Consider the following 26759-nt stretch of genomic DNA (forward strand, 5'->3'; position numbering starts at 1 on the left):
TTTTCTGATCCCTGCTATTTCTTGTGGAACATTCCTACCATTTAACCTGACATTTTACTGCCTTACTGAGTGCTAGTGGCTAGATAGTGCCAGTTGTTGATAAGATAATAAGAAAAAAGGAATAGCCAAGTAAAACTGGTTATACATGTCTTACTCCACAGAAATGTTTCTTGCGCCATAAACCATGAAGCAGCAAAGGAGGTAGCATTGAAGTAAACAACTGGTCCCTAAAATAGAAGCAATTGCAGAAAATTTTACATAAAGATGAGTCTGAAAGTAACCATAGGTAGCTTCACAATAAAGTTATCGCAATACATTAAATGGCCAATTGGTGTGATTTTTATCTTTGCTATCTTTTATTCTGGTAGATTTTTTGTTGTTACATTAGAGAGTGTGGTAAGTTTTGGTTTAATAGTCTGTGCCTTCACAGAACCCAGCCTAAGATCTTCTGCATTAAAAGGCATTATGCAAAATATCTCCGACAAGTTTACTTTGGCAATCACACGTAAACCATAGCTTTAACTCTATTTCTGAGAATTAGTCCTTGGAGTTTGGCTTGAGGTTGCCTGTATTACATGTATCCTGGCTATAGTATATTTTGGGTTGGTCCGACCTTGTAGCAAAGTTGTGTGGATCCATTACCAGTTTTGTGATAGCCAGAGAGTGCTGGTTAATTAACACAGAAAGTATTCACAGAGGATCACGCAGGAGAAATGTGGTGCAATGAGCAGCATCACAATATACTTGAGCTGTTTGTAACAGAAAGGTGCCTCTCGTCCTTCATTCACTACATAAACCAACATGGTCTGACTTGCTTTTATGTTTCAGGATTACCAAAGATGCAAGTTATCAGAAGGTATAATGGGGTACCTCAGCCTCCTCAGTATGCTGGCCCCCCATTAAACATTCAGATGGGGGATATCATTGAAGTTGTGCGAGCAGAGGCACACTACTCATGGTGGGAGGTAAGAACTTGAGTCATTAGAAGTCTAATGAAAATTAAGTAAACACAGTATGACCAATGGATAAAATTATTTATCCATCATTAATGTGCCATCCTCTTCGCTGTACAAATCTGGCCATGTTTACTAACGTTTACATGTGAAACCTTTATGAAGATTAGAAGCATTTCATGTCAGGTCATTGCCACAATCTTATTGTTATTAGAGTTTGTATTATTGGCTCTATACTGGGATTGGCTTGATGCTGTTTTTTATAAGAATCATCTTGACAGTGTAAACAATGCTTCGGATTGTGTGATCGCAAAGTAAGTTAACCAAAAAGCTTTAGAGCATTTCCTAGAAAGCTCGTTACTGAAGATAACAAGCTGTTACATGTACTAAGAGAAAAGAGCCAGTTGTCTGGGATGATTCACCAGTCAGTTGAGATAATGTTTTAAAAACTAATTGTTTTATTACAGAAGTAGTTTCTGAAGGCACTAATAAGATTTTCTACTGATCTGGGTTAAGAACACTTTCACCAAATTTCCAATCTTTAATCTATGTTTCAAACTATAGAATTTTGCGCAAACTTTCTTCATGGGATTTTGTTTAAATCAAGAACTCAGGTTCAGGAGTTAACATCATTAAATAGCAGAAGCTATTCCACTATTAAGCTACCAGTCTCAGCAGATAATATGAGAAAGTCTGACCAGAAACAAACTGATCTGGTGAAAAAGGAACAATTGTACTGTGTCCCAAACAACCCATGGTCTGTTTTTTGTATTTACAGTCCTGATCTAAAAAGCAGTGTGTAGGCTGGGGATTTGCCAGTTTCAGAAGATAGTTTATCCTGACTGCCACATCTGTGACCATATGTAGAAGAAAGAATACAGAATAATGTGTTTCCTGTATTGTAAGTTGTAACAGACTGTTAACCTCCACCAGTGAAGTGGGTTGAGAACACAATGATAAAAACCAAAAATGAACCCGGTAAACTTTAAAAGTCAAACTTATCAGCAAGTGGGAGAAGGATGGTCCAGCTGGCAGGCCTCGGCTGGATGCGACTAGTGGAATCCTGTTAATCACTTTCAACCAGTAATAGGAGAGATACAAACAGACAGAGAGAGCTACAGAGACACACAGATACAGATACTTCATTGCTGTCTGTTGTATTATTGTATTAAAATTCGCATGAATTTTTACATATCGTATTTTAAGTTTACGTTGTAACAAAAATATTATGTTTCTGGAAGGGAATCGCAAAAATATTACTTATGCAGCCCTTGGACATTTCTCAAATCTAGCATCCGGCCTGGGAAAACTCTCATTAAAGAGGTATTTTTGCTGGGTATTGCAAACAAAGGAATGTGCAATGATACAATTGGCAACACAATCCTATCATCAGATTTCTGAGCCACAACTAATTAAGTCGTGCACTTGACAGGATATTCCCAGGTATCTGTTGCGGGGTTTCAGTTTTGCTCCCGGAGCTCTCCATTAATGGTGTAAATACCTTTCAAAGGAAAGAATTTAGCCAGATAGTAATAGGTGTTTTTAAAACAACACTTGGCTAGACCTATGTCTGAGGACACTCCTACTATAAAGCCAAAGTATGCAGATGTTTGGCTTGACTTTGTCATATCACAGACATTTTGCTGTGTATCTTTTGTTCATTCAGTGGAGTTATTATTCTCTGGTAATAATCTTTAACATTAACAGCAATTAAAGCAAAATAAACTGTTAAGTTTAAGACTTTGGTCCATTGGACATTCCGTAACTTATATCAGGCAGAGATCAATATGAGGAGCATCTGTCAAGTAAAAATAGTTTTTTTTCAAATGTTAAATGGTTTCCCATTTCAACATGTTCATGACATTGCAGGGTAAAAATCTCACAACAAAGGAAGTTGGCTTCTTTCCAAGTGATTCAGTGAAGCCTCTGCCATGTGTAAGTACAAACATTTAGGTATCTTTTGGTCAATGTTCAAATTTGCATCAAATTGATTGTTGGAAATGTAAAACATGTCTAAATTAATGAAGCTACGTTTGGGAGTTTTCCAAATCGGACCAGTGGAGGGGTGAGGTGCTTATCTTCATGTTTAAATGCACAGTGTAAAATCAATGTACAGATCTAACAGTGGTGTACTTTTAAATGCTTGGTCAATATTTTAATATCCAAGAGGAAACCGAGTTCTTGGGGAAATAGTTCTTGGGGTAATAGAAAATAAATTAACAGGGCCTGAAAGTACTGTACTGCAGTGCTTAAGGAAATAACCCTCAGGCAATAGAAAACACCAGGGGGAAGCCAAGGAATATATTGACCATTTACAGATAATTAACCTAATATAGTCAACAGGCAAGGTTGGTAACTATAGTTGTATCTTCTCCCTCCAAAGAATTTTCTTGAATAAAACAAGAATGCAGTTTCCTGGAACTGAGGAAAAATAAATGATGCCTTAGTTATTTTGTGTCTACAGAGCAAAATAAACAATTTAATTCTCTCCAGCTTCAGAACATTTACAAACCAAAAAAGCTCCACCATACATGGGATATTTTTAATTAAAGAATGCTTTTTCAGGCAGTGTGATATATTGTAGGAAGAGATTTTTGTCTTTAAATTTGGCAAAGAGACTAGAATTCAAAAGTCAATGAGAACGTTAGCAATGGTATGTAAACAACTTATAGAAGATAATAAAGGAAAGTTCATTTAATTGGTGACAAGATCCACCCCGTAAAGTGGGCTACACTTGCTTTGGATTCTTATTTGTGGTATTTGGAGGATAATGTTATTTGAATAATGACTATTTAACCTTTTGCATAATCTCTATTTTTGGACAGGGATATTTGAAGAGATGGATAATATTCAATTACATATTACTTTTAGCTCAAACCAAACCACTAGCTGACTATTGAGCATGTTGCTTACTGATTGTGTGCTTCTATTTAAATTTCACCAAAATCCTCGACAGATTGTAGGGGATTGTTATTGATTAATATTGACTGACTGTGATGTACTGTTTTCTTCCAATTCAATTTAGGTTCCAAAACCCACAGATTACTCTGGATATCCATGGTATGTATAAATGCACATAAAATATTGTTTCCAGATTTTGATGCATATAATAATTTACCACGTTGTAACTTAACAATTCTAAAATGTTATTTGGTATACTTGGTATAGTTGGAAGATTTCTGTTGGAAACAAAATCAACTTAATTCCGATGTTAAAATACAACTTAATTTCGATGACATAGATCAATGATGTTTATGCTGAACATTTCCTGACAAGACGTTGTATTGTGCATTTGAATAAAGGAATGGAAGATCTGTTTTAACGGAAATCCTCTTTGAAATTTTCTTCTTAAATTAATAAGCTGCCATTCACCAGAACTGAAATGTAGTAAATGTAATTAAGAATGACAATTAAAAAAATTTGTACTTCGGCTGAGAAAAGACACCAAGCGAAACAAATGCACACTCACCCAACCACCATATCTATTCATCCTTAGGTTTGATGTTAATCTTGAATTTCTGTGGAATAAGGCAGCAAATAAAAATATTCAGCAATGTTTCTCTAGGGTTCTAGGAAAGATTTCCAAAGCCTAATTTATAATTGATTCAAATATGAAGACAATAATTTTCATGAATTCTCCAGATAAGCAAAACGAATCTGAAAGTTTTGGTGCCAATACGTATGAAAATCATAGAATAATAGAATTATGCAGCACAGAAGAAGGCCATTCGGCCCATTGTGTCTGTGCCGGCTCTTTGAAAAGAGCTGTCCAAATCCAAAGAAAACAATAAAATATAATAGCACTAAATGTTGCTCCATTTAACTCTATTAATATAAAATCTAATCTAAATGCAATTTTATTACCTTGTGTATAGTATTTGTTGCAAAACAGAATAACATAATGTCACGCAGTTTATTGAGTGTAAAAATAATGTTCCATGAATAAAGTGTTGCATTTATAAATTAACTGCACTATTGTAAGAAATTGAATGCATTCAACTAGAGGTAGATCAGTGAAGGACTATTAAAGTAGTCAGTACTTTGTGTAGTGTGTAAGTATTGTACATAGGAACAGGAGGAGGCCATTCAGCCTTCCGAGCCTGTTCCGCCATTTTATTAGATCATGGTTGATCTGTACCTCATCTAATCATTTCAATTCCAATTTCCCGCTTTCTCCCATTATCCCTTAATACCCTGACCTACAAAAAAATCTATCAATCTCACTCTTGCGGTGCGGATGGATTCAGCATCCATGGCCTTTTGGGGGAGAGAATTCCAGATTTCTACCACCCTTTGAGTGAAAAAAATGCTTCCTGATTTCATTCTAAAATGGCCTGGTTCTAATTTTAAGAGTATTGTTTTGGATTCCCCCAACAGAGGAAATAGCTTCTCTGTATCTACCCTATCAAATCCCTTTATCATCTTAAATATCTCAATCAATTCACTGCTCAACCTTCTGAACTCAAGGAATACAATCCCAGTTTACGAGCCTTTCCTCTTGACCCTTTTAGGCCTGGTAACATTCTGGTGAACCTTTGCTGCACCCCTTCCAGGGCCAATATATCTTTCCTGAGGTGTGGTGCCCCAAAACTGAATGCAGCTTCCAGATGGGGTCTGACTAATGCTCTATACCACTGATGCATCATTTCTTCCACTTTGCATTCCAGGCCCCTTGAAATAAAGGCCAATATTTCATTCACCTGTATTACGCTTATATCAGTATAAATCCTGTTTAGGAATAAGTAACCACATGAAGATTGTCTGCAGCTCCTACACATTTTCTTTCACAATTTGATAAATAACATCCACCAAAAATACTATCATTACTCCTAAGAGACTTGTTCCATTGAATGGAACTTCGTACAGATAGCCCACTGAGTTAGTGACAGTGAATGGCATAATATATTTCTATCACATTGTGAGAAGAACTGGCTTAGTTTTAGCTTGTGTGCTTGACGTTAGTCAATGAATGAACATAGCAAATTTATAGTGCACAAGGATCTTGTTTAATAGTATTAATCTTCCCAGAACTTATCGACATCATGCAATATTCCAATCCATCTGTCTAAGGAACAACCAAATTCTGCTTATTTGTACTTCAAAATTTTCATTATGCTTCTCAATTTATTTGGGACTGTACATTATTTTTATGATTCATAAATGTGCTGATATAGACTGAATCCATCTTGCTCTGATCCACTCTGAGTGAGATCCAAAAACAAAATTTTAGGAGGATTTGTTTGAACAGGACATATTTGCTCACCACATATCCTAAAGTACATTGCGTACAAAATAAATTGTGTAATCTTTCAAGTGAGCACATGAAACTGAATTAAAGTGTGTTTACAAACCAGGAGGAAGTTAAGAAAGCTCTAAAATATATCCTAGTTAGTAATAGGCAACAATTACATTTCCTCTCAACTTCATAAGACACTTCTCATTCATAAATGGGATTTGCTGAAAAATGATTTGTGCGTTAGAGCAACAATAACTTGCAATTAATTTAGCACCCTTCACATAGGGTAATGTCTCAGAAATGTTTTAAAAAGGTGGGGTTGAGTGCCAAGCTAGTCTTAGCCTGTATTGTTCTTGCAGGCTAAAACCAGGTAGAATTTCAGACTTTTAAAATGTATACCATAATACAATGAAATGGGAGTTTACAACCAGCCAGTAGGTCATTTTTATGAAGGAGAGCAAGAGCGAAGGGTAAAATAGAGTTGAGCATGTGGGTAGTTCTGAGATAAAGTGTGCCAGTGCTGCTGAAGGGAATGGTAGAGTCATTTTTATATATGTCTTGTCTCGTTATAGCCAATAACAGTTAATGTTATTGCATTTATCTTTTGTTCCAGTGAGTTTATTAAAACATCTACTCAGCCCAGGTAGTATGCCAATGCCGTGCCTAGGTGTACCAGTGTGCTGTGCTGTTCGCCACAAGATTAGATAACATTTCTAATGAAACTTTGGCTTGGTTGATTTTGGAGGAACTTGATTATATTTAAACTCAAACTGCTTCGAGATCTCAGTGAGAATTGCAACCATGTACAGTAGTCAGAATGTGTTAACTAACCTTCTTGTCTTTTGCAGGTATGCAGGAATAATGGAGCGGCCGCAGGCAGAAAATGACCTCGCGGACCGAGGCAACAGCACTTTCCTTATACGGCACAGGGTGAAGGAAACTGGAGAATATGCAATAAGTATTAAGTAGGTGCTCGTTAGGTTTATATTTACATCCATTTACGAAGTTCCTACTTTCAGCCCTGTTTGTGTTCCATCCATCAGCTGGCCAAATGGAAACCATTTGGGCCATTGATTTTCCTCCGACTATTTTCAATACTGTTGTGCAACTGGTTGACAAGAGATGTGCGTTGACTGCTCAGATTGCCCTCTCCCTTGCCTGGCTCAGTTGGTAGGACTCTTTCCTCAGAATTGGAAGATTGAGGGTTCAAGCCCCAACTCATGACCTTGAACTCAGGCTGACACTCCCAATGCATTGCCTGATTGTCAAAGGACAGACAAGATATTAGACTGAGGTCCTATCTGTCTGTTAAACATCCCATTACACTAATTGAGAAGAGAAGGTAGTTTCCATTAACCAACAATTCCCAATGTAACAAAAATGGTAATTCACTTTGTTGTGAGACATTGCGAACAATAATAATCCTTGCATTTGATATAACACCTTATCATGTCGTTCAGACGTCTCAAAGCCTTCACAGAATATATTGTAAAGTGAATTGACTTATGGGCGAATCGCAGCAGCTAATTATGCACAACAGTGTCCCACAAACAGTCATAAATTAAGTGACCGTATTGTTATAATTATTATTTTTGAAGGTATTATTACCCCCGGAAAGCGATCCACTATTGAGTAATAACCGAGTTCCCACTTACTGCTATGATAACAGAGGGTGTGGAGTAAGGAGACTTGCCTGAGGTTTCACTCCACCTGGGAATCAAAACCAGGTCCTCTCATTTGTGAGGCAAGTTCTCTAACCACTACACTACAGGACTCCTGTGTGCAAAGCGACTTTTATTGCGAGTGCTTCCAAAAACACAGACATTGCAATTTACAGAAAAAACTCTAAAGTGCTTTGAGATATTTCAATGCGGTAAAGCACTGTATCAAGTTAGAAAGCTGATTATTGTTATTATAATTATAATTTCTGCAAAGTGCTCCTTTTAGCGACCATGTTGATAAATAAGTGTTGGCCCGATCAGGTTGTGTTCCATTGTCAGTCAAAGATATAATTTGGGTAAGGGCTCTCAAATTAGAAGTCATTTTTGTGACACCTGTCAGACTGCCTTTGTAAATATATTTTACTCTGAGATGTGGGAAAGTTATTGTAATATCACCCTGAGGGATTGTATATAATTTCTATCTTCATATAGGATTTGCTGAATGTATTGTTTTCTAATTATATGCCTGGTCTACAAACTGGCAGTGCAATCATAACACAGTTTGTTATTGTGGTACCTGACCTTTAGTTAATCCATACTTTACAACATGCTTCTGATCCACCTAACATTTCAATCCAATTCTTTATCCGCAGATATAATAATGAAGTCAAACACATCAAGATTATATCCAGAGATAACTGTTTTCACATTGCAGAAAATAAGAGATTCAGAAGTTTAATTGTGAGTATCGATTCCACTGGCAAGATTTACATGTACTGTAAGCACAACCTTCAATAAAGTCACTTAAATGATTACATATCCCTTAATTAAAGAAGGGGAAGTACTCAAATGATTACATTCTTCTGTTTATTGAGAACATTAAACAAAGTCTACGAAACAGGAGGATTTATTCGATGTGGGACTGATGCCTAATGGATGACTGAATTGGGACTTTAGGTCAGCACCCACGATGGAAAGCAATGCTGATCTCTTGTGTTTTCAGCCACTTGCTAATGCGGCTTGTTGCTGAGTATGGATTGATGCTTGGCTCACGCAATCATTTCTCCTCACAGGCCGGAGTTTTATTTTAATTTATTTTTGATTTGAAATGCTCCACCCTTCAGTACTAGTCCTCTTTATTTTTCTTCTCTGATCATGTTTCTTGCATGATTTAAGAAACATTCGTTTTTTGGAAAAAAAATTCAAAAGCATACTGGAGTTCCAAATTGAAAAGCTGAACTTTCATGATAAACTCCTAATAGATGTACCATATGGTTTAAAAATTCCACTAAATTATGCAGAACTAATACACGCTGGTATCTGCATGGATGTATTAACTTAAAAAACATTCTTGTTGACAGGAACTTGTAGAATATTATAAATATCATTCTCTAAAAGAGGGATTTAGAAGTTTGGATACAACACTTCAGTATCCATATAAAGAACCTGAAAACACCACAATTGCAAGAAATCACAGATCGGGGAGTCATTGTAAGTATTTGATTTTATTGCTCATCTGCAAGTAAAAAAAAATGAAGCAAGTTTGTTGTCTGCAAATCTATTTGTCAATATATTGCCTTTAAAAGAAAACTTCTGCTGTTCCCCACTACTGTTGTGCTACGTCTGTCGGGTTGCATCAGTTGGGAACAACGCTCAACCCTAGACTAGAAAATTCGAGCCACAAGCTGTGATTTGATCTCATCATTTTGGGAGACATTCAAGTGTTATGACTGTAGTCTCAGTTGTTGCCTGAATTATAGCAAATGGTGGATAAAAGGCATCTCTCAAGTTAGAATTAACATGGGAGAGAAGGAACTTGCCCCTGTCTCAATCAAACCTGCACAAATGAGATACTTGCATCTCTTTGTTGAGCAGAACAAACAGAAATTGCTCTGAATTTCAACCCTTTTTGCTTCCATATTCACTGATGATAGGCTTCATTGCACTCGGATGCCCCTGATTAGCATCTCAGTATTTTCATGAGCAGGGTTTCATGCTCCAAATGTAAGCCAGTCTGACAAACATTGGGTATTTGACTAACACAATATGCATTCAATTTAACTTGCTTCTTTCTGCACTCAGTCAGCACCTTATGGTGATAGTGGGCGTGTGCTGTGCATCGCTAAAGTAGAGTACAAGATTATGGTGCAAAGGTGGCAGGGTTTACACGTCACCCTTTTGTGGCTTTGTACATGTACATGTGCAGGTTTGTGCATTGGGCAGTTCATTTGTTTGTTAACACGTAGTATTTTTTTAAAAAAAAGACTGCAATCCAACTGGCAGCCTTGATAGACACTAGCCTCATTCTTCTACAATTTAATAGCAAGAGAAAGTAGAAAAAAAATGAAAAGATAAAACCCTAATGCTTACAATTCATTTTACAATGTCCTCAGTCCCTAACTGTCAGGACATGTTAACAAAGACTAAGGCTTAAATAGAGAGACAGTTTCTGTACTCCCCTACTCCTCCCTCCCCCACAGCAGTGTTTCTTTTGAACTGAGGAGATAAGTTGACGTCTGTCCAAATATCAAGCCCAATACTTAACTCCCTCAATATTCACCCAAGCACATTTTTTTAAACAGCGTAAAGATCAAAAGGGTGAAATGCTAGTCAGCGTTGCGTACAGAGACATTGACTATATCGGTCTCAAGTGGGAGTTTCCCATTATAAACGTGGATGCTGAATGCCGTCACATTCACTGGCAACTGGAAAGGCAGCCTTGGGGTTTGGAAGCCTTGTCTGATTTCCCTCCTCCTTCTTTGTTCCGGAGAGCTAAAACAATCATAACACTCCTACGGCTGCTCTGACTAAGAGTTCATACCTCAATGTCAAATGGGGATTCAGCCTGGGACCTACTAGGTCTGTAGAGTAATAAAGTTTTAAAACTTTTTTGTGTGTGTGTTTTAATAAAATAATAACATGGTAGGTAATATATTTTTCCTTTTGTTTGAGTAGCATTATTACTGTATGTTTGTGGGCAACTTTGAGACTCGTATATATACCATCAAATACATGCCATTGTGTTGTTTTAGCAAGTAGTTTCGATAACCTGCATAAATCATGGAATTGATTGCAGTGTGTAAATTGCTGAAGAAAAAAATCACCTGACTTGTGGCTTGCCAGGTGTGTGTGTGCGATTGTGTGTGCGCCGAGCATGTACTGATTTCTCAGTTATCAGTTTCTGATGTATTTAGTGCTTTGTATGTTTGCCTCTTCTGTTAAGAAATACTCTCTTCCCAAGTTATGCAATGATATTGATTCTTTCCTATTACAATTTCACATACATGTTCACCTCTGTGGATACCTTGTAAATATTATAAAATGTATACCGATTAGGCCTTTATAACTGTAGATATAAGCTTCCATTTACATTGCAGACGCAGAGCACATTCGGGTTTGAGAAATCCAAAAGAGCTCAATCTCTTCACATTCTTTATTTGCCTACATTTGGGTGAGGGAATGTAACACATACTCATTTTATATCTGGCATTTGCTATAACATAAACTTGGCAGACAGCACCTTTGTGTGAATTTGAAACAAGTGTCCAATGGATTTATTCAGATCTGTAGTGGAGTCATTTCACAATTGGACATATATTTTAAATACACGTTGTCTTACTAAACCTTACGTTGACTATCATTTCACTCCATTCGCTCAATGTAACACACTTGGACTAAGTTCCACTCTGCTCCTTTCCTGCATTAGTGAATTTGTTTCTCTGTGCTTACAAATAATTTCTACAATTATTTGTAAGTGCATTATAAATTTAAAATTAAATGACACATAAAAAATTGTATATATTTATAAGCATACAATGACAAATTCATCAATCGAGGCAACAAATATGATTATTTTCATGACACGAAAGGACTCATGATGCACTGTCCTGAAATCTGCCTCATTTTGCCCAGTTGTTTATAAATGAAACTTGGGTGAAAATAGTTTTTTTTTACTAATTGACTTTTGCTTCACCACCCCCAAAAAAACTATTTATTGATGAAAATGGGTTAAAACATTTTTTTTAATGGCCCTTAAATATACCCTGTTCAATTATCAGGAAATGATGGCCTATTGTAAATAGGTAAATTCATTTAGGCGACTGGAGACTTTTTTAAAAAGGAACCGTTTCTGTTTTTAAATGTAAAAATGTAAATTGAAAATATGTTTGAAAAGGATCCTAAAGTGGATTAATGGTTTATATCAATACATAACATTAGCTGAAGGCATTTTCTTCAGTATGGATAGTGTTACCTCCATCCTCCTTCCAACAGACTGTAGACCCAGCCAGCTGACAGCTCGTAGGTCTGTAGCATGTGGCAGAATCTCAAGAAGAAGCCATGTGCACAGAGGCAAGTACCTCTAACTAGTGTTCTAAATGTAGCTTGACACTCCCTAGTTTCATCCCAGAATATGATTTGCACATTGGTAACGGTTTTCATCTTGCTGTGTTTGATCTTTGTAAGTGTATGCTCAGAAGTGACTTATCTTTTCCTTCAAAGGCTTTACCTTATATGTTTTAATTAATTTTTTTCTGCTTTTCTCTCTTTCGCTCCTTTTTAAGCCCCCTCTGTGCTCTGTGGGTTTTCATTTGTAACTCCTCCAGGTTTCAGCTTTGTCCCCCCTTCTTCTACTCCTTTCTGGTCAGGTACTGCATAACTTGTTTGGAAACTTCTGATGCTTCTGCTGCAATGCTGATGCCTCTTTGCGCAGGAGTGAAATAAACTGTATTAATATAGTTGCTATAAAATTTTACTAATTTATATCTTTGAAAAAAAACTATATGCTGTTTGTGGCAATCTAATAGCTTATACACTTTTTGTATAAACTATGCATCAATGTTGTATGTACTGTCCTTAGTTACACTGAAACCTCTTATTAACATACTAGACTTGATATACACTTTATTATAATATTGAATGGGATTTTGTAAATGGTTGATAATTCCTCTGTTGCTTGCCACTCCTTTTGCTGGGGTGGTTTGTTCACAGTCTTCTGCATTGTCAGCACAAGCCCACCATGGGTCTGTATTGTAAGGTAGGCTTCTAGGACCCGATGACCCTTTACCTCATTGAGGTGTCGGGGGAGTGAGAGACGTTGATATGAGATGGGACTCAATCTGATGAAGTGGGTTTATGAGGGAGAAAAACTAAGGTGGGGATAGAATGAGAAATGAATGAAAAGAAAGTGACGCATTGTAAACCAGCAAATTCAAAAACAGTGAGAAATGAGCCCAGATTATGGGTGAGAATGGCATAAAGGATTAACTCAAAGCTCTGATGATAAATGTTCAAATCCTTTCAGTCCACAGAGCCGTACAAGTCTTAACTTGGAGCTGAAGGTTTCTGTGCATGAAATGTAGATTAATGTTGCTTTAAAGGAGCTGTTACATTGCTTTATTTACAATTGCAATCTCAGGTTACTTTGTTTCTCCTGAAACTAACTATTATAAATGTTATCTGTATGTAGGAATGTTTGTATCAATATATTTATTTCACTTAGGAATCGATTCCCCTGATCCATCTAGTCATGTTATCTGCAGGTCAGCAGGAGTGACAGATGCAGTAGTGAGCTAATTGTGTCCATCGTTCTCATGCACTGTTCAAACTTCATGCTCAGACCCAGCCTCTACATCCTAGTGACAGGAAAATACAATTGATATGAATGCTACATTTCATGGCTTTTGCAGTGATATGTTTTTATTTTACAATTTTAATGATGTTAATTCAAACAGCAAAATTTAAAACATGTAGCTCTTTTTTATAAAAAAATCACTAAACAGTTGTGACATTGAAATAACGATGATATTAAAATGATATAATTGCTCCCCTGGTGTCTCAGTTGTTAAAGATAGTGAAACAGCCATGCAGACCCAAAAAGTCCCAGGTTGGTTCCTGCTAATTGATCTCAGCCAGGGCAGCTGCAGGCGTGCAATAGTTGAGGTCAGCTTCCCTGGTTTGTGAGAGAAAAACACTTGATGGAAAGTGTTCCTGTGGATAAGGAAATAACAGGATCAGCCAGGACTGTGATGCCCCTTGTGGTAAAATAACCAGCTGAATCTTACTGTCCCGGGTAACACAGGAAGAATAGTCATGTGTCACTTGAACATGGTATTGGAGGTACTGGCAAATGCCAGTGGAATTTTATTTTAAATGTGTACAGCAAGAGGAGAAATACACATTGGAGGGCGTGTGTGTATGTGTGTGTGGGGCGGGGGTTGGGGTGTAAAAGAAAGCTAGAAAATGCTTTGCTATATGATGTTATAAGATGGTCTGACAATAAGAGGTTTATACTGTAACAGGAACAACACTGTAGAGTGTGATCTGAAACAGTGTGGATTGTCTTAGAAACAGTACATAGACTATAAAATGTGACACCATGCCCATCACGCCAGCCTGTATTTTCAATGCTGACTTTCCTGAACTGATGTGCAATCGAATCGATACAGAATTATGTCAAATCACACATTTGCTGGGTTCAAATTAGGTCAGAAATGTTGTAAGCTTGTGTTACTTTAAAAAGTTTTCCAAGAGTTGTGTTGTACTTGAACAAAACCAGAAAAGCTAAAAGTGGAATGAATAAGAGCTTCAATTTGCACTTGGACTGCCCATGGCAACAATACATCAGTTCAACAGAAAGGGCAAGATGTACGATATACATAGAATTTAAGAAAATAAGGAGAATGATTTTATTGACAGGGATTTTATCAACATTTTGGAAATCTGCTAGAAGGGCTTGCTGTGCAGTGGCCTGAATCAAACACGTTATTAGATGAAGACAGTTTATCTTTCACTGCTATGCACGGGCTTGACTTTCGTTTTGTTCTTTCTTTTTGCTGGCATTGAGTGAAATTAATGTTTCAGGATTGTGTCATTATCTATCTGCATGAGACCTCTGCATGATGATTGCATGCATTATTTCTGCTACTATCATTTTGTGTTCCCAAGGTAGTCGAATATTAATAACCAGAGACCTTATGAAACATGTTCTTGACCAAAAATATACAGAACAATTTTGTTCAAACTTTACCTTATGGGTAATATTTCCAGCTGGAACAGTAGCACGAATGCCACTCACATCAGTGCAATAGTATGGCACCGAAGCAAATGGTGCTTTGATCTAGTGCAGGTCAAGTTAGTATTTCAACATTCCCAATGGCTCTGTTGGAAAAAAAACACTGCTGGGCTAGGATAGGGATCCCTGTCAGGATCTCTATCCAATAATAATAATGATTCTTGAATTTGATATAGCACCTTATCATGTCTTCGAGACGTCTCAAAGCGCTTCACAGATGTACTGTGAAATGAATCGACTGTTTATTTTGTGGGCGAAATACCGCACCCAATTGCGCACAGCAGTGTCCCACAAACAGTTGTGGATTGTAGTGACCAATTTATTATTTTTTTTTGAAGGAATTATTACCCCCGGAATAGCGATCTGCCAATCGATGTTAACAACCGGGTTCCTACTTACTGCTAGGTAAACAGAGGTGTGTGGAGTAAGGAAACTTGCCCAACATTTTGCCATGTCGGGAATCGAACCCAGGCCTTTCGCTTGCGAGGCGAATGCTCTAACCACTGAGCTGCAGGGCTCCAATGGTCCCTGCTGAACTGTGAGCTCACGTGGACGTGATTGATTTTGGATCTAAAACCTCCATCGCTGAGAGGCCTGCCAGTCTCATGATATAGACTCACATAGAGAGAGGAAAAACAGGAAACAACAGGAAAGGATAGTTTTGACAACCTAGCTTTTGACAATACCCCAATATCTTATATACTAATTCTAAGATTGCCAGCTAGTACGGGACTGTGCAACACAGACAATGTTGTACACAATTCTAACATTCTTGAGACATGAATCCAGATCTAACCCAGACCAGTGGAGGGAACATCTCTTTTATCTGTCAGCTATATAGATACTGGAAGAAATTCAGATGGACAGTTTCAACCAGGTTTCTAATAATTGCACCATACAGAAATGCCCACAGATTTGGACATGGCACAAAGTTGTCAGCCTTATTCAAACTGACTGTTGGGTGTTCGAAATGGCAGGGGATACATTTAGCTTGGTGATCAGTGATTGCAGTATTGGAGTGGAAAATACTGTCAATTGTGTTCTTTAGATTGTGTGATGTATAAAACACATCTTTACATATTCTTTCATAAATATTTTGTCCTTTATCCATTTATTTTGATGTTTAGCAGTTGCATGTCATAAAGTACAAGTGTTTGATTTTCTTGTAAAGTGCTACAGTTTAAGAACAATTAATTGTCCCGATGGGAGTGAAAGCACCTTTTTTTTAATGAAATTATGCTGATATAGCATATTTCTTTCTCAATTCTCATGAAAAAAGCAAACATGAAACTAAAATACATAACTGTTGGCAGAGCAAGTGGTTATAATTAGAGGTTTTAAACTATGCATTTATTTTTTTTAAAAAACATGATTCGAAGAGGGTAAAATATGCTTTGATTGAAAGATAACAAATGCAAAGAATTATTATTAATAAGATAAAATAAGTCAGCAATTCTGCATTCAGCCTATTTGCTTTTTTCAGGTCTCCTCTAGATGTCAATCTTTCTATTCAATGTCAGTGGTCAAATCAATCTAATGTTAGTTTCTATAGACGGCCTTAACATCATCAGTAGGAAACTCACCTGCATTCTATTCTTATTGGCAGTATTTAGTCCAAAAGTGATTGGAATAGCAATTGCACAGTATGACTTCTCTGCAAGAGACATGAGGGAACTATCCCTTCAGGAGGGAGACACGGTGAAGATATACAGCAAAACTGGTGCAAATGGCTGGTGGCGGGGAGAGGTGAATGACAGGGTAAGTCAGATTGTGATGGAAACGCTTTGTGTTACATCATAAAATCATGGAATTTTACAGCACAGAAGGAGCCTAACCAGCCCATTGTGTTTATGTTGGTTCTTTGAAAGAGCTACCAACTAGTCCTACTCCCCTGATCTTAACCCATAACCCTGCGATATAATAGATATAAGCACGGATCAAAGAATGGATATGGAAAATCATATCAAGTTAGTGTGGCTGAAAGGGACCATGGGCTTCGGAAAATACTGTAAATAAAATTCAGGAACCAATGTCTCTTTAGCTTCATTTTATTTTGGCTTAGTTTTGCTAATACATGTAATTTGCGTTACTCGCAAACTGTATTTGGATGAAAAATTTGAAAGTTACAGTGTGTGACCCTTGTGGGAAAATGTACAAATACCAAATTGGCAACAGCTAGTTGTTCCCCATCAGTGTTTGTTCACTGGACTTTAAACTTTACTGCTTTGGGATCCTCAATTTGTCTGGCCATAAATTTCCCAGCAGGGCTTGCAAACCTGATTTTGCAATTAATGCAACAAATCCACTTGGTTACAATGTTAAAGGCAACTAGAATTAGAGCTTTTCTGGGTCAGTCTCCACTGCAGCAGGATCTCTGTGGTTTCACTTTGTACAAATAACAATTACTATTGTTGTTATAAAGTGCTCCATGGAATATCAAGCTGGTATCTAATTTTGTAACCTGTTCCATCTCCCAGCAAAAGGAGCCTTGAGATACTGTCTGTTGCATTCCTTATATACTTCACATAACTTCAAACATTTCTTATCAACTGTGGAAATTTGAGTAAACATTTACTCCACTTGTTGAAAGTAAACTTGGCTCTCTGTCCTGGTAATCCTAGATGGTTGATAGGCGATAGGCAGATCACAACCTCCAATGGAAATGTCTGTACAAATACCAGATAAGACAAGTATTTAATCTTGGTTTGTCTGAAAAAATGTTTTAAGTTCAGCATTGTAACTTTAGAACTATTTTAACTTGTGCTCAGCAAGATGAGATCACTATTCTTTCTGTTTGAAACCATTTCAGGTCGGTTGGTTTCCCTCTACGTATGTGGAAGAGGAGGAAGACTGTTTAACAAACTGACCATTTGCTGCTGAAGAGGAATTTCAGGGATTGTTAAACTAACGTTACTGTAAAGGCATCAATGGCATAAATGTTTTTGAAGACAAAAATCAGCATTCCTAATTATCCAAGCCACAAGCCTAACTGTGGGATTTCTTCACAAGTTTGAATTGGCAGATTAATGGCTTGCCTGGAGCTTTGCAAGAAATAACCTGTCAGTTTGCTGCCTTCAGAGACCAGCTTTAAGCCAGTACTTTGCTTTCCCAAAGGAACAAAATACAAAGAGCATCTTGCCCTCTCTGTTATCTCAGTGCTCAACGAATACAAGCTTTTGGCGAGTGTTTAAAAACATTTTGTTTGTCAGTATGTGTTCTGTTAGCTTGTTAATGAATGCTGGAAAATAAGCACCACTTGTCCAATTGTAAAATAGATTTGATTCCTACTCTGTTCAGATGTATGATTGTTGCGTATAATTTTTAATTCAGGAAGATTACCTCAATTTTGTGATCAAGAATGTGGCCATTGTATAATATTCTGCAAATAGAGCCACATTACCAGGGTGTTGTTCAAAACATTTAGGGGTGAAATTCCACCTGGGTCTAGACTCTCTCCATTTTCTTAGTATTTCAGAACATTTAGCAAGTTGCTGAGTTCAGTCTTAATTTTGAAGCCAGTTTTCTGTAGTTCTTAATGGAATCTATAGAATACCAACTTCAAAATGTAAGAACTTTCCAAATTCTGGAGGCTCCTTTGAAATGATAAGGAAATAGAGTAAATCTAGATCCAGATGTAATATCTCCCCTTTCATTGCTCTTTGTACAGATATAGCTGGAGTGTGTTATTTTACAATGCAAAAAGGGATTTCTCAAGATGGTCACAAAATATGTTTCCTGCACTCACAAAATAAGTCTCACTATATTACACAGAAATCCTTTATAGATCATATTTTGTATTTTTTTTCAAATTTTGTTTTTATTCGAAAATAATTGTTAATAATTGTGAATACACACAAAAGCCTGAGCATTCTACAATGTGAATAGCAACAACAAAAAATGATCACATCAAGTTTTCTCCTTTGTGTAATATACTCACTTAGTTACAATTGTTGTTCCTACAAATGTAAATACACTAGATTAAATACAAGATGAAATGTACTATTTTGTTTGTTCGAATTACTAAACGAAGTCCACAAAATATATTCCTCTGTCAGACTCAACTTAAATATTTAATGTGAGACATGGAGCAATTTTTTTTAAGAAGTTTTTTTTGGCAAATAACAGCTATTTTCATTTGATTTACTGTGTGATACTACATAAATCCTGAAACACATAACTCAATTATAATTTAAAAGAGAGAAAAACATCTCCATGTATCTACTTTGTGGATTGAGTACATACAAGTTGGAGGCAATTAATAATTTTCATCTTACATTGCCACATCTATTAGACCCTTCACACCAAAGATTCACAACCATCTGATAGGATTCCACGTAATGATGATAGCAGGTTCTGATTCATTTGAAAGCTGGTCTGTTGGAAATGAACCATCGTACTGAATGCTTGCACTTGTATTGCATTGCCCTGTAAATATTTAAGTGGTACACAATAAACAACAACTAATATTTTTATATTTCATTCAACAAAAGTATCAACCCGTTTGTCTTGCATGTCACTTGTATTACCTTCGCTTGTTGTACTCCAATAATGACTTGTCTCATTGATTATACCTTGGAAATGTTGTTTCATAGTCTTAACAGTTTCTTACTTCTGTTATCTTCTTGTGTAGTTCATTGGTTCATCGATATTTAATTCAAGTGCTCCGGGACACTACCCCGTGTGAAGAGCGCTATCTATACAAATGTAAGTTGTTGTTATTGTTGTGCAATTTAAGCGACTCAGCTTTTCACAAAGAGTGAAGATATACAAAATGATAATACTTGAAATTGGCTCTCTGAAAGTATGGGGACTGGGAAGCCATGAGATGCATCTGAGGGTCATTGAATGAGTTATGGGTTCAATTGGTCTTCATTAAAATTGGTGCTCATAAGCAGTTCATTTACGAATGTTAGAAACACATTTTAGCTATCATACAGGTAAGAGAATTGGTGGTTATCTAAATGCCAACAGTATTTATCTTAGATGTATGATACGTTACAGTTAGAGTAGAGTGAGGAAACCAATCTAGAGTGTATGATAATGTGTTGAACTAAACTTTAGCCTAGGACTCCCTTTTTAACTTAATTTATTGTTGTAATTTCTTTCTTGTAAATTAAGAAATGCCAATTTTACAATGCGTTCAATCTTGTTCGTTTTTCTATGAATTTTATAATTTTCTGGTAAAATAGTAGATTCATTAAAATAATAGCCTCAGTTTTGCATTGTACAATTTTGTTTTGTATTTTCTTTGCAAGCTGGGATCTTGTTGGATTAAAAAATAAAATGACAATAACCATCTGTATGAGGATAATTGAAACAGATCTTTAATTCACTTATAGTGCTCAAAGGGTTAATGGAAGCCAACTTTGATTTTTTTTAAAGCAAAATCAGAATACTGTTATAATTGGAAATTTCTGCATTGTGCTAGTGTGAAGTAAGTAATTTTGCTGGTAAATACGAGATGAATTTGATGGAAGGTAAATAAATTGCTATTAACTATTAATATACATCAATAAAAAAGATCATTTGTATTTCTCTTTTGGGTCAATCACATTTTTACCCTGAATAAAATACTGTTGCTTTATTCCCTCGTAACAAAAGAATGAAAAGTTGAATCTTTTTATATCATCCATCTAGATGGATTCTGTGGCACTTGTCTCGGAGGCAGTTGTGTAGGTTACTTTGATACATGCATCAAAGCCATATGCCTCCAATTTTATTTAACCAGCATTCTTTCATATGATAGAACAGTAGAGTAAAAGAACACTGGCCCACATCACCTCTACAAGGTGAAACCACATGGAGTACAGGTGTAACCACACGTATGATTCTTATGTGTCAATCTTCCTTCATTCTTCTCAGAACCTAACATCGGTTGTGTGCGAAGGTAGAATTTAACCACAGAAAAGGAAAGGCCTTTTAAGGTATAATGAAAATATACAGTTCACTTTATTCCAGTTAGTTTTTCTGTAAATGTTTTGGGATTATACACTTTACTAGAAATATTAGCTGTATTTCTGATTGATCACCAAGAGTTGTCAACACTCCTCACCATTCTTGAGACACTTATGTTCTGTTGGAAACTCTACAGGATCTTTCCAACCACTAAATCCTAGTTATATCCCTAGTCAGAAGTCTCCATTAGAATATGAGTTGCAACTGCATTTAACTGATTTCAGTAGTAAAATGGACAACTGCAGCTTAAGGCCTTAAAATGAAAGTTAAGCAAACCAGAGAAGATACAGAGCAATTGAACTTCATTTGTTTGACCACAAGGTGTCAGGCTTTGTTGAAGCAGAAATGAGAAAGACCTTGGACTGAACAGATAAGAACACACAAACTGTGAAGAGTTCTACGGTAGCCAAAGCTAATTGATCAAAAAAACCTATTTTCTTCATTTTCCTTGTTTGCCGGTTAAGAATTTGAAACATGTCTATCATTTTCCCACTCAATCTCCTCTGCTCCATTGGAAAATGGAGTCCTGTTGCTCAGTGGTTAGAGCACTTGCTTTGCAAACGAGAGACCTGGGTTCGATTCCCGGCAGGCCGAAACCTTGGGCAAGTTTCCTTACTCCACACGCCTAATAACAATCCCTCAAAAAAAAACAATAATAGATTGGTCACTTCAATCCATGACTGTTTGTGGGACACAAATTATTGGCTGCTGCGTTTCGCCCACAAATATACAGTCAATTCACTTTACAGTATATTCTGTGAAGGGCTTTGAGACGTCTAGAAGACGTGAAAAGTGCTATATCAAATGCAAGGGAAAAAAAATGCTGCAATTTATCCAGCCTCTCTTCATACATGTATTGTTTCATCCCTGGTATCATCCTTTTGAATATGACTGAATCCTCAATTATGCACCTCTATTTCTGCATTTATAATCCACTGCAGGCACGACTGTAGTCTCTGCCTTTGGCATCAGTGCCTGAAGGTGGTTTGTGGTGGTGAGTGATGTGAAAAGCACATCTCTGCCTACAAACTACACAGTCACTGCTCTTTACAGTGAATCCTGTGAAATGCTTTGACACATCTTCCTGATATGAAAAGTGCTACATCAAATGCAATGATTTTTTCTTCTATTTTATGAGGGAGTAGCACTATATCAGACTACTGCAGCCAGGTGAGGGTTTCCATTGCCCTCTCTAACTCTGTAACAAGATAAGCAGTGCCTCTTGTCCTTTTTTGGCCTTCTATACCAGGCAGAGATAGGCTTTTCACATCGCTCACGTTTGCAAACCAACTTCAGGCAGCAGGAAAGGTCCATGACCTGAAGATAAAGTCTTGATTTCTGACTGAAATTTATGCACTGTGTTGCTGCTGGTTCTTATGGATTGCACTGTGCAGTGTAACCTGATTTTCACTCTCAGAACTTGTGCGTTTCCAATGTGCTTTATTAACCTTTCTAATCAGAGTTTAACAAGATGATAAAGATCGCACCAGATACAATTCACACTTCGCTCCAGCAGTGTTGAATCTCACTTCATTATAATGTTGTGAAATTCCTTGCCAGCTTGGCTTTATTTCCATAATATTAAACGTGTATGAAAATTAATAGCAGACTATTAAAAGTGCAACTATTGTGATTGAACGTGAGACAATTTTGCACATGTTCGACTGCAAAATTTTTTTACTTCCAACATAAAACCAAATAAAGTTACACATCCTTAGAATCTGTCTTATTAAATACAACAGTGTACCATGACAAACAAGTAACAAGAGGAATTGATGTTGTAGCACATTAGAATAGTAAATTTACGAAGACCAGGGTCGTAATCAACAACATTCGTAGCCAAGCATTCCTAGTGTGTGCCGATGCTTATATTTGACTTGAATTTGCACTGAAACAATGTAAAGAACAAATAATATTGAACACAAATGGTACACCCAGGTGATTCAACCCTGAGGAGGTTCAATATTAGGAAGATGATGCAATTTGAATGTAATTCAAGATGACATGTGAAGTTCGCCCTGAACCTTTCATTTTAAAATAATGAAACAAAGATGTAACAGACATCGAAAGAATCAATTTGCTTCATTTTTATTTCATCACAATTAGACAACAATGTGAAGTTATTGTTTTTAACCTTGAAATATCAAACTCCCCACCCCCAGCAGGAGTCTGCATCTTCAGGAGAGAAGAGGGAGAATGGTAAAAAGAAAAAAGTGTTGTGGTTTATTATTTTAGATAGAAAACTAAATTTTTTTCTGTTACAGTCATAATTCACAGAAATTATCTATGCTGGGGCTCGGGCTGCCTGAGCTGACATGTTGCATTTAACATTGGTTACAGCATTTGGTATTAAATTATTTTACATTATAACTTCTTTGCAGTAAGATACGAAGAGTAGAAGAGTTTATGTTCAGTAAGTGTGCTGACATCTTATTGACAATGGCATTCCATAAGCAGCAAATAAAGCAAACATTTTATCATAAAGATCAATATCAATATCAGTTATTAAGAATCCATTTGGTATTTTTACGCTGTGGAAACCTCTTCAACATAAACAATTGAGTAAAGCAATTTCAGGTATTTTATCCACGTTACTTAATTTGTAACATATGTTTCTAGAATCCTTGCTTCATAAATTGGGATTACTTATCTCCATCTTGTTTGCTTATTTCACTTCAATTCTGTTTCTTTTCCTTCCTCCTATGTTTTGCCCCCTTCAGTTTCATCTTCTGTTACTTAATAGTTGAAGATTGCTTATTATTCTTCCACTACCCATTCCTTGTTTATCCTTCATCTGTCATTTTAGTTCTGCTTTGGATTTCCTGAGTGGTGAATTACAACAGAACTTCCTTGGTGCTTTCAGCAGGGAGTAAGAAAATAGTGAACACACAAGAGAGGAGGGGGTAGAGTCAAGAGAGAAGAATAGACCTTACAGACAGATTACTGATGGCTGAAGGTTAAGCCATATTGGAAAAATGACTTATTGCTGGAAACAATACAAAGTCAATTGAACATCATTTCTAGTCAGATTGGTAAAAGCCAAAGGTTATTGGCATTTGCAAAGGTTAAGCTGAATGCTAGCTAACATTTCAATTTAACACGTTAGACCAAATACACAATGAAGAAAAAAACAAGATTGTTTCCAACACATGACTGTTTCATATCAGATTCCTTCTGAATGATTGAACAGTTTAACGCTAATCTGTTGGTAGACAAGGTCAGTGTCACTGGATAATCGTATCTGTTGATGCAAAATTAATAATTGTAGAAGAGCAAGTCCATAACTCCCATCAAGAAAGTTTGACCATGATATTGCCAACCTACCCCTGTTCTAGAAGAACATAAACTATTCTTCAGGGACAAATTTCAACTCTTCACTTTAATAATCCTGTATATAGTGGGAAAGACAATGGTGGACATATAGAGAAAACAAATGATGGAGATAGTTAGAAAAACTGATAGAAGATTGGAAAATCTCAACAAACCTTCTTGTTTCTATCACCAGCATTAATGTCTTTCAAAGCTCAGTGATAAATAATATAACAGTATCGGTTAAAAAGAAACTACAGGTCAAAAGAAAATGGGCTGTGTGCCTGTCTTCCATTCAATGGATTCTAATAACATTCCTTAATAATGACTGAGTCACAAATGAAGACTTCTAACATTAACTAGATATGTCACTCTGACTCAGGAGAATTCCACTCCAGAACTAGATTATGTCGGATTGGATTTGTCGTGAGTTAGGACGAGGTACTTTGGGGTACTGTCAGTAGTCCCATTTGTGACTCAGAGTTATTAAGGAATCCTGTAATTAATTGCTACAGCTTAGCCTTGATGACAGACTCCATCCTTTGCAAAAAGTTCTGGACTGTCAATCATCAGCAAGGTTATAACTAAAGCAGCAGTACAAGCATCGCTAAACTTTAATCTAACTTTTCACATTAATGTCAGATGCAGCAACTACACTAACTTTCGACATTTATCTGAGAAACTCACACGTTACTTCTCTTGTCTGTAAAACTCTTTCCCAAAGAGTGGAACAGATTCCGTCCAGTCCAGGTACCTATGATCTCCGAAGCAGGGCTTGCTGACAGTGTGTTTTTCCTGGGAAGTCTATCTTCTCAATGCCCTGCCAGACATTTGCTGCACCTGTTTATGTCCTCAGCAAACAATAGGATCACTTTGGGAGATACAGAGATCTTCCATTGCTGCTTCCCATTGCCCCACTAGACATTCACCAGCTCATATGTTCTTTTCCTCAAAAATAGTATATTTGGGTGACACCTAGATCAAATAAAGTGCTGTGTTAAGGTCAAGTGATCCATGTCCATGTTCAAGTCAAATTGAATGTATGCTCACCTTTTACATCTCATATCCAGTATGTACTGAAGAGCTGACTTGAGAAAATTGGTGCATTATCTTTCTTACTTAACCCAACGCAAGGCAAAGTGCTGAAGAAAGTTAATTCTGCCTCCCACACTTGCACTATTTGCTGAACAGAAGGTTTCAGTTCTTGATTCTGTACTTTGTACCAATATAGTAAGTCCTGAAGAACCATCCAGTATGAAGTCTGACGTGAAAGGTTGCTGCATTGTATGCATGCAATTGAAGCATGAAATGAAGCAAACCCTATTTGTTTAGTATCTTGTGTTGATCTTGTACAGAGAGAAACATATATTTACAAGGATGTGCCTGTTCCATGAAGAATATGTCATTAATGCTGCTGTCAGTGCACATAAACTGTAAAGGTGAATCCATTTTAGATTTTGGAGGCGATGAGATGGTTTTAACTTGCATTTAAATTGATCGAATAGACACACAAGGTGAAAAATGTACTTATTCCATGCTGCACTGGATTTTTGGTGTGATATGATTAAATATCAGATTAACACATTCTAATTATATTAGAAATAGAAGCATAAAGATGAGAGTGTTATTCTGGAATCTAGATTAAAAAAGTGTTCCAGGGAAACAGAATGTCAGGCTTGAAAAATAGCTTTGCATTGACAGTACAAACCAATAAGACATTTAAGTTGGAATTGCCTGCCAATGCAAACCTGTACAGTTCCTGCTATTATCTCTTTCAGAAATTGCAAGATTCAGGAGAAGCTCGAGGGTGTAACTTTGACGATGCTTCTTTGCAAACATTGATACTGAAGTTTGACTCAACATTTACTATGGACACTGATTTCTGCATAGGGAAGAAAATAGCTTTATTTATTTATTAATGATTTATTAGGCAATTTACCATTGTATTTAATGAACACAGACTGTGTTCCATTCCAAGAAGGAAACAAAATGGCAAAGTAATGATTTTCCATTAAGAAGGATTGATTTCAAGAACTCAGTCTACTTGAGGGAGAAACATGTCATTTATTTGCACAAATCTAATAAACAAAAATAGCCATAAGGGTCTTAAAATCAGACAAATGACTTTTTAAGAACACGTATTTGTTTTTTGATTAGCTATTTATTCTAAAGTAGAATGACCCCAAACCACAGGCAATGTTATGTTTTATTATTCTTCTCCGCTTCACATTGTTGCCAAGTAATTGCATTGTGATAATAAAGTTCTTTGATCTTTCAATTGCTGCATTGTCTCAGATTAGACTGGACTGTGCACCATTTATAAGCCAGGAAACGAAAATCATTTCCACCGAGGTTGTTTGTCAGTCATTATGGTTTAGTGTTTCCCACTTTCATTGCAAATAGTTTTCAGCACCATATGTCACCCGTATTTTAATTGCACCCATATGTTGAGTATTAATATGATTTTGAAAATTATTTCAGCGCATAGTTAAAGTCAACCTAAGCAACAAGGTTTCAATGATATGTTGGACACTTGCCAATGATTTCATTTATGTACAGTTGCTCTCAATTGA

General features: G+C 36.5%; 1 protein-coding gene across 1 annotated transcript in view; it reads left to right on the forward strand.

Moving 5' to 3' along the window:
* Window positions 1-18997, forward strand: part of LOC103174755 (guanine nucleotide exchange factor VAV3) — a 91753-nt gene extending 72756 nt beyond the window's left edge. Inside the window, exons 20-27 of the mRNA XM_007887296.2 lie at window positions 829-965; window positions 2823-2888; window positions 3979-4013; window positions 7038-7154; window positions 8504-8591; window positions 9212-9341; window positions 16529-16680; window positions 17732-18997. Coding sequence (XP_007885487.1) covers window positions 829-965; window positions 2823-2888; window positions 3979-4013; window positions 7038-7154; window positions 8504-8591; window positions 9212-9341; window positions 16529-16680; window positions 17732-17788 — 782 coding nt within the window. The 3' untranslated portion in view covers window positions 17789-18997. The remainder of the gene's footprint in view (window positions 1-828; window positions 966-2822; window positions 2889-3978; window positions 4014-7037; window positions 7155-8503; window positions 8592-9211; window positions 9342-16528; window positions 16681-17731) is intronic.
* The last annotated feature ends 7762 nt before the right edge of the window (window positions 18998-26759 follow it).

Source organism: Callorhinchus milii, unplaced genomic scaffold (genome assembly GCF_018977255.1).
Source record: "Callorhinchus milii isolate IMCB2004 unplaced genomic scaffold, IMCB_Cmil_1.0 Scaffold5, whole genome shotgun sequence".
Taxonomy (NCBI): Eukaryota; Metazoa; Chordata; class Chondrichthyes; order Chimaeriformes; family Callorhinchidae; genus Callorhinchus; species Callorhinchus milii.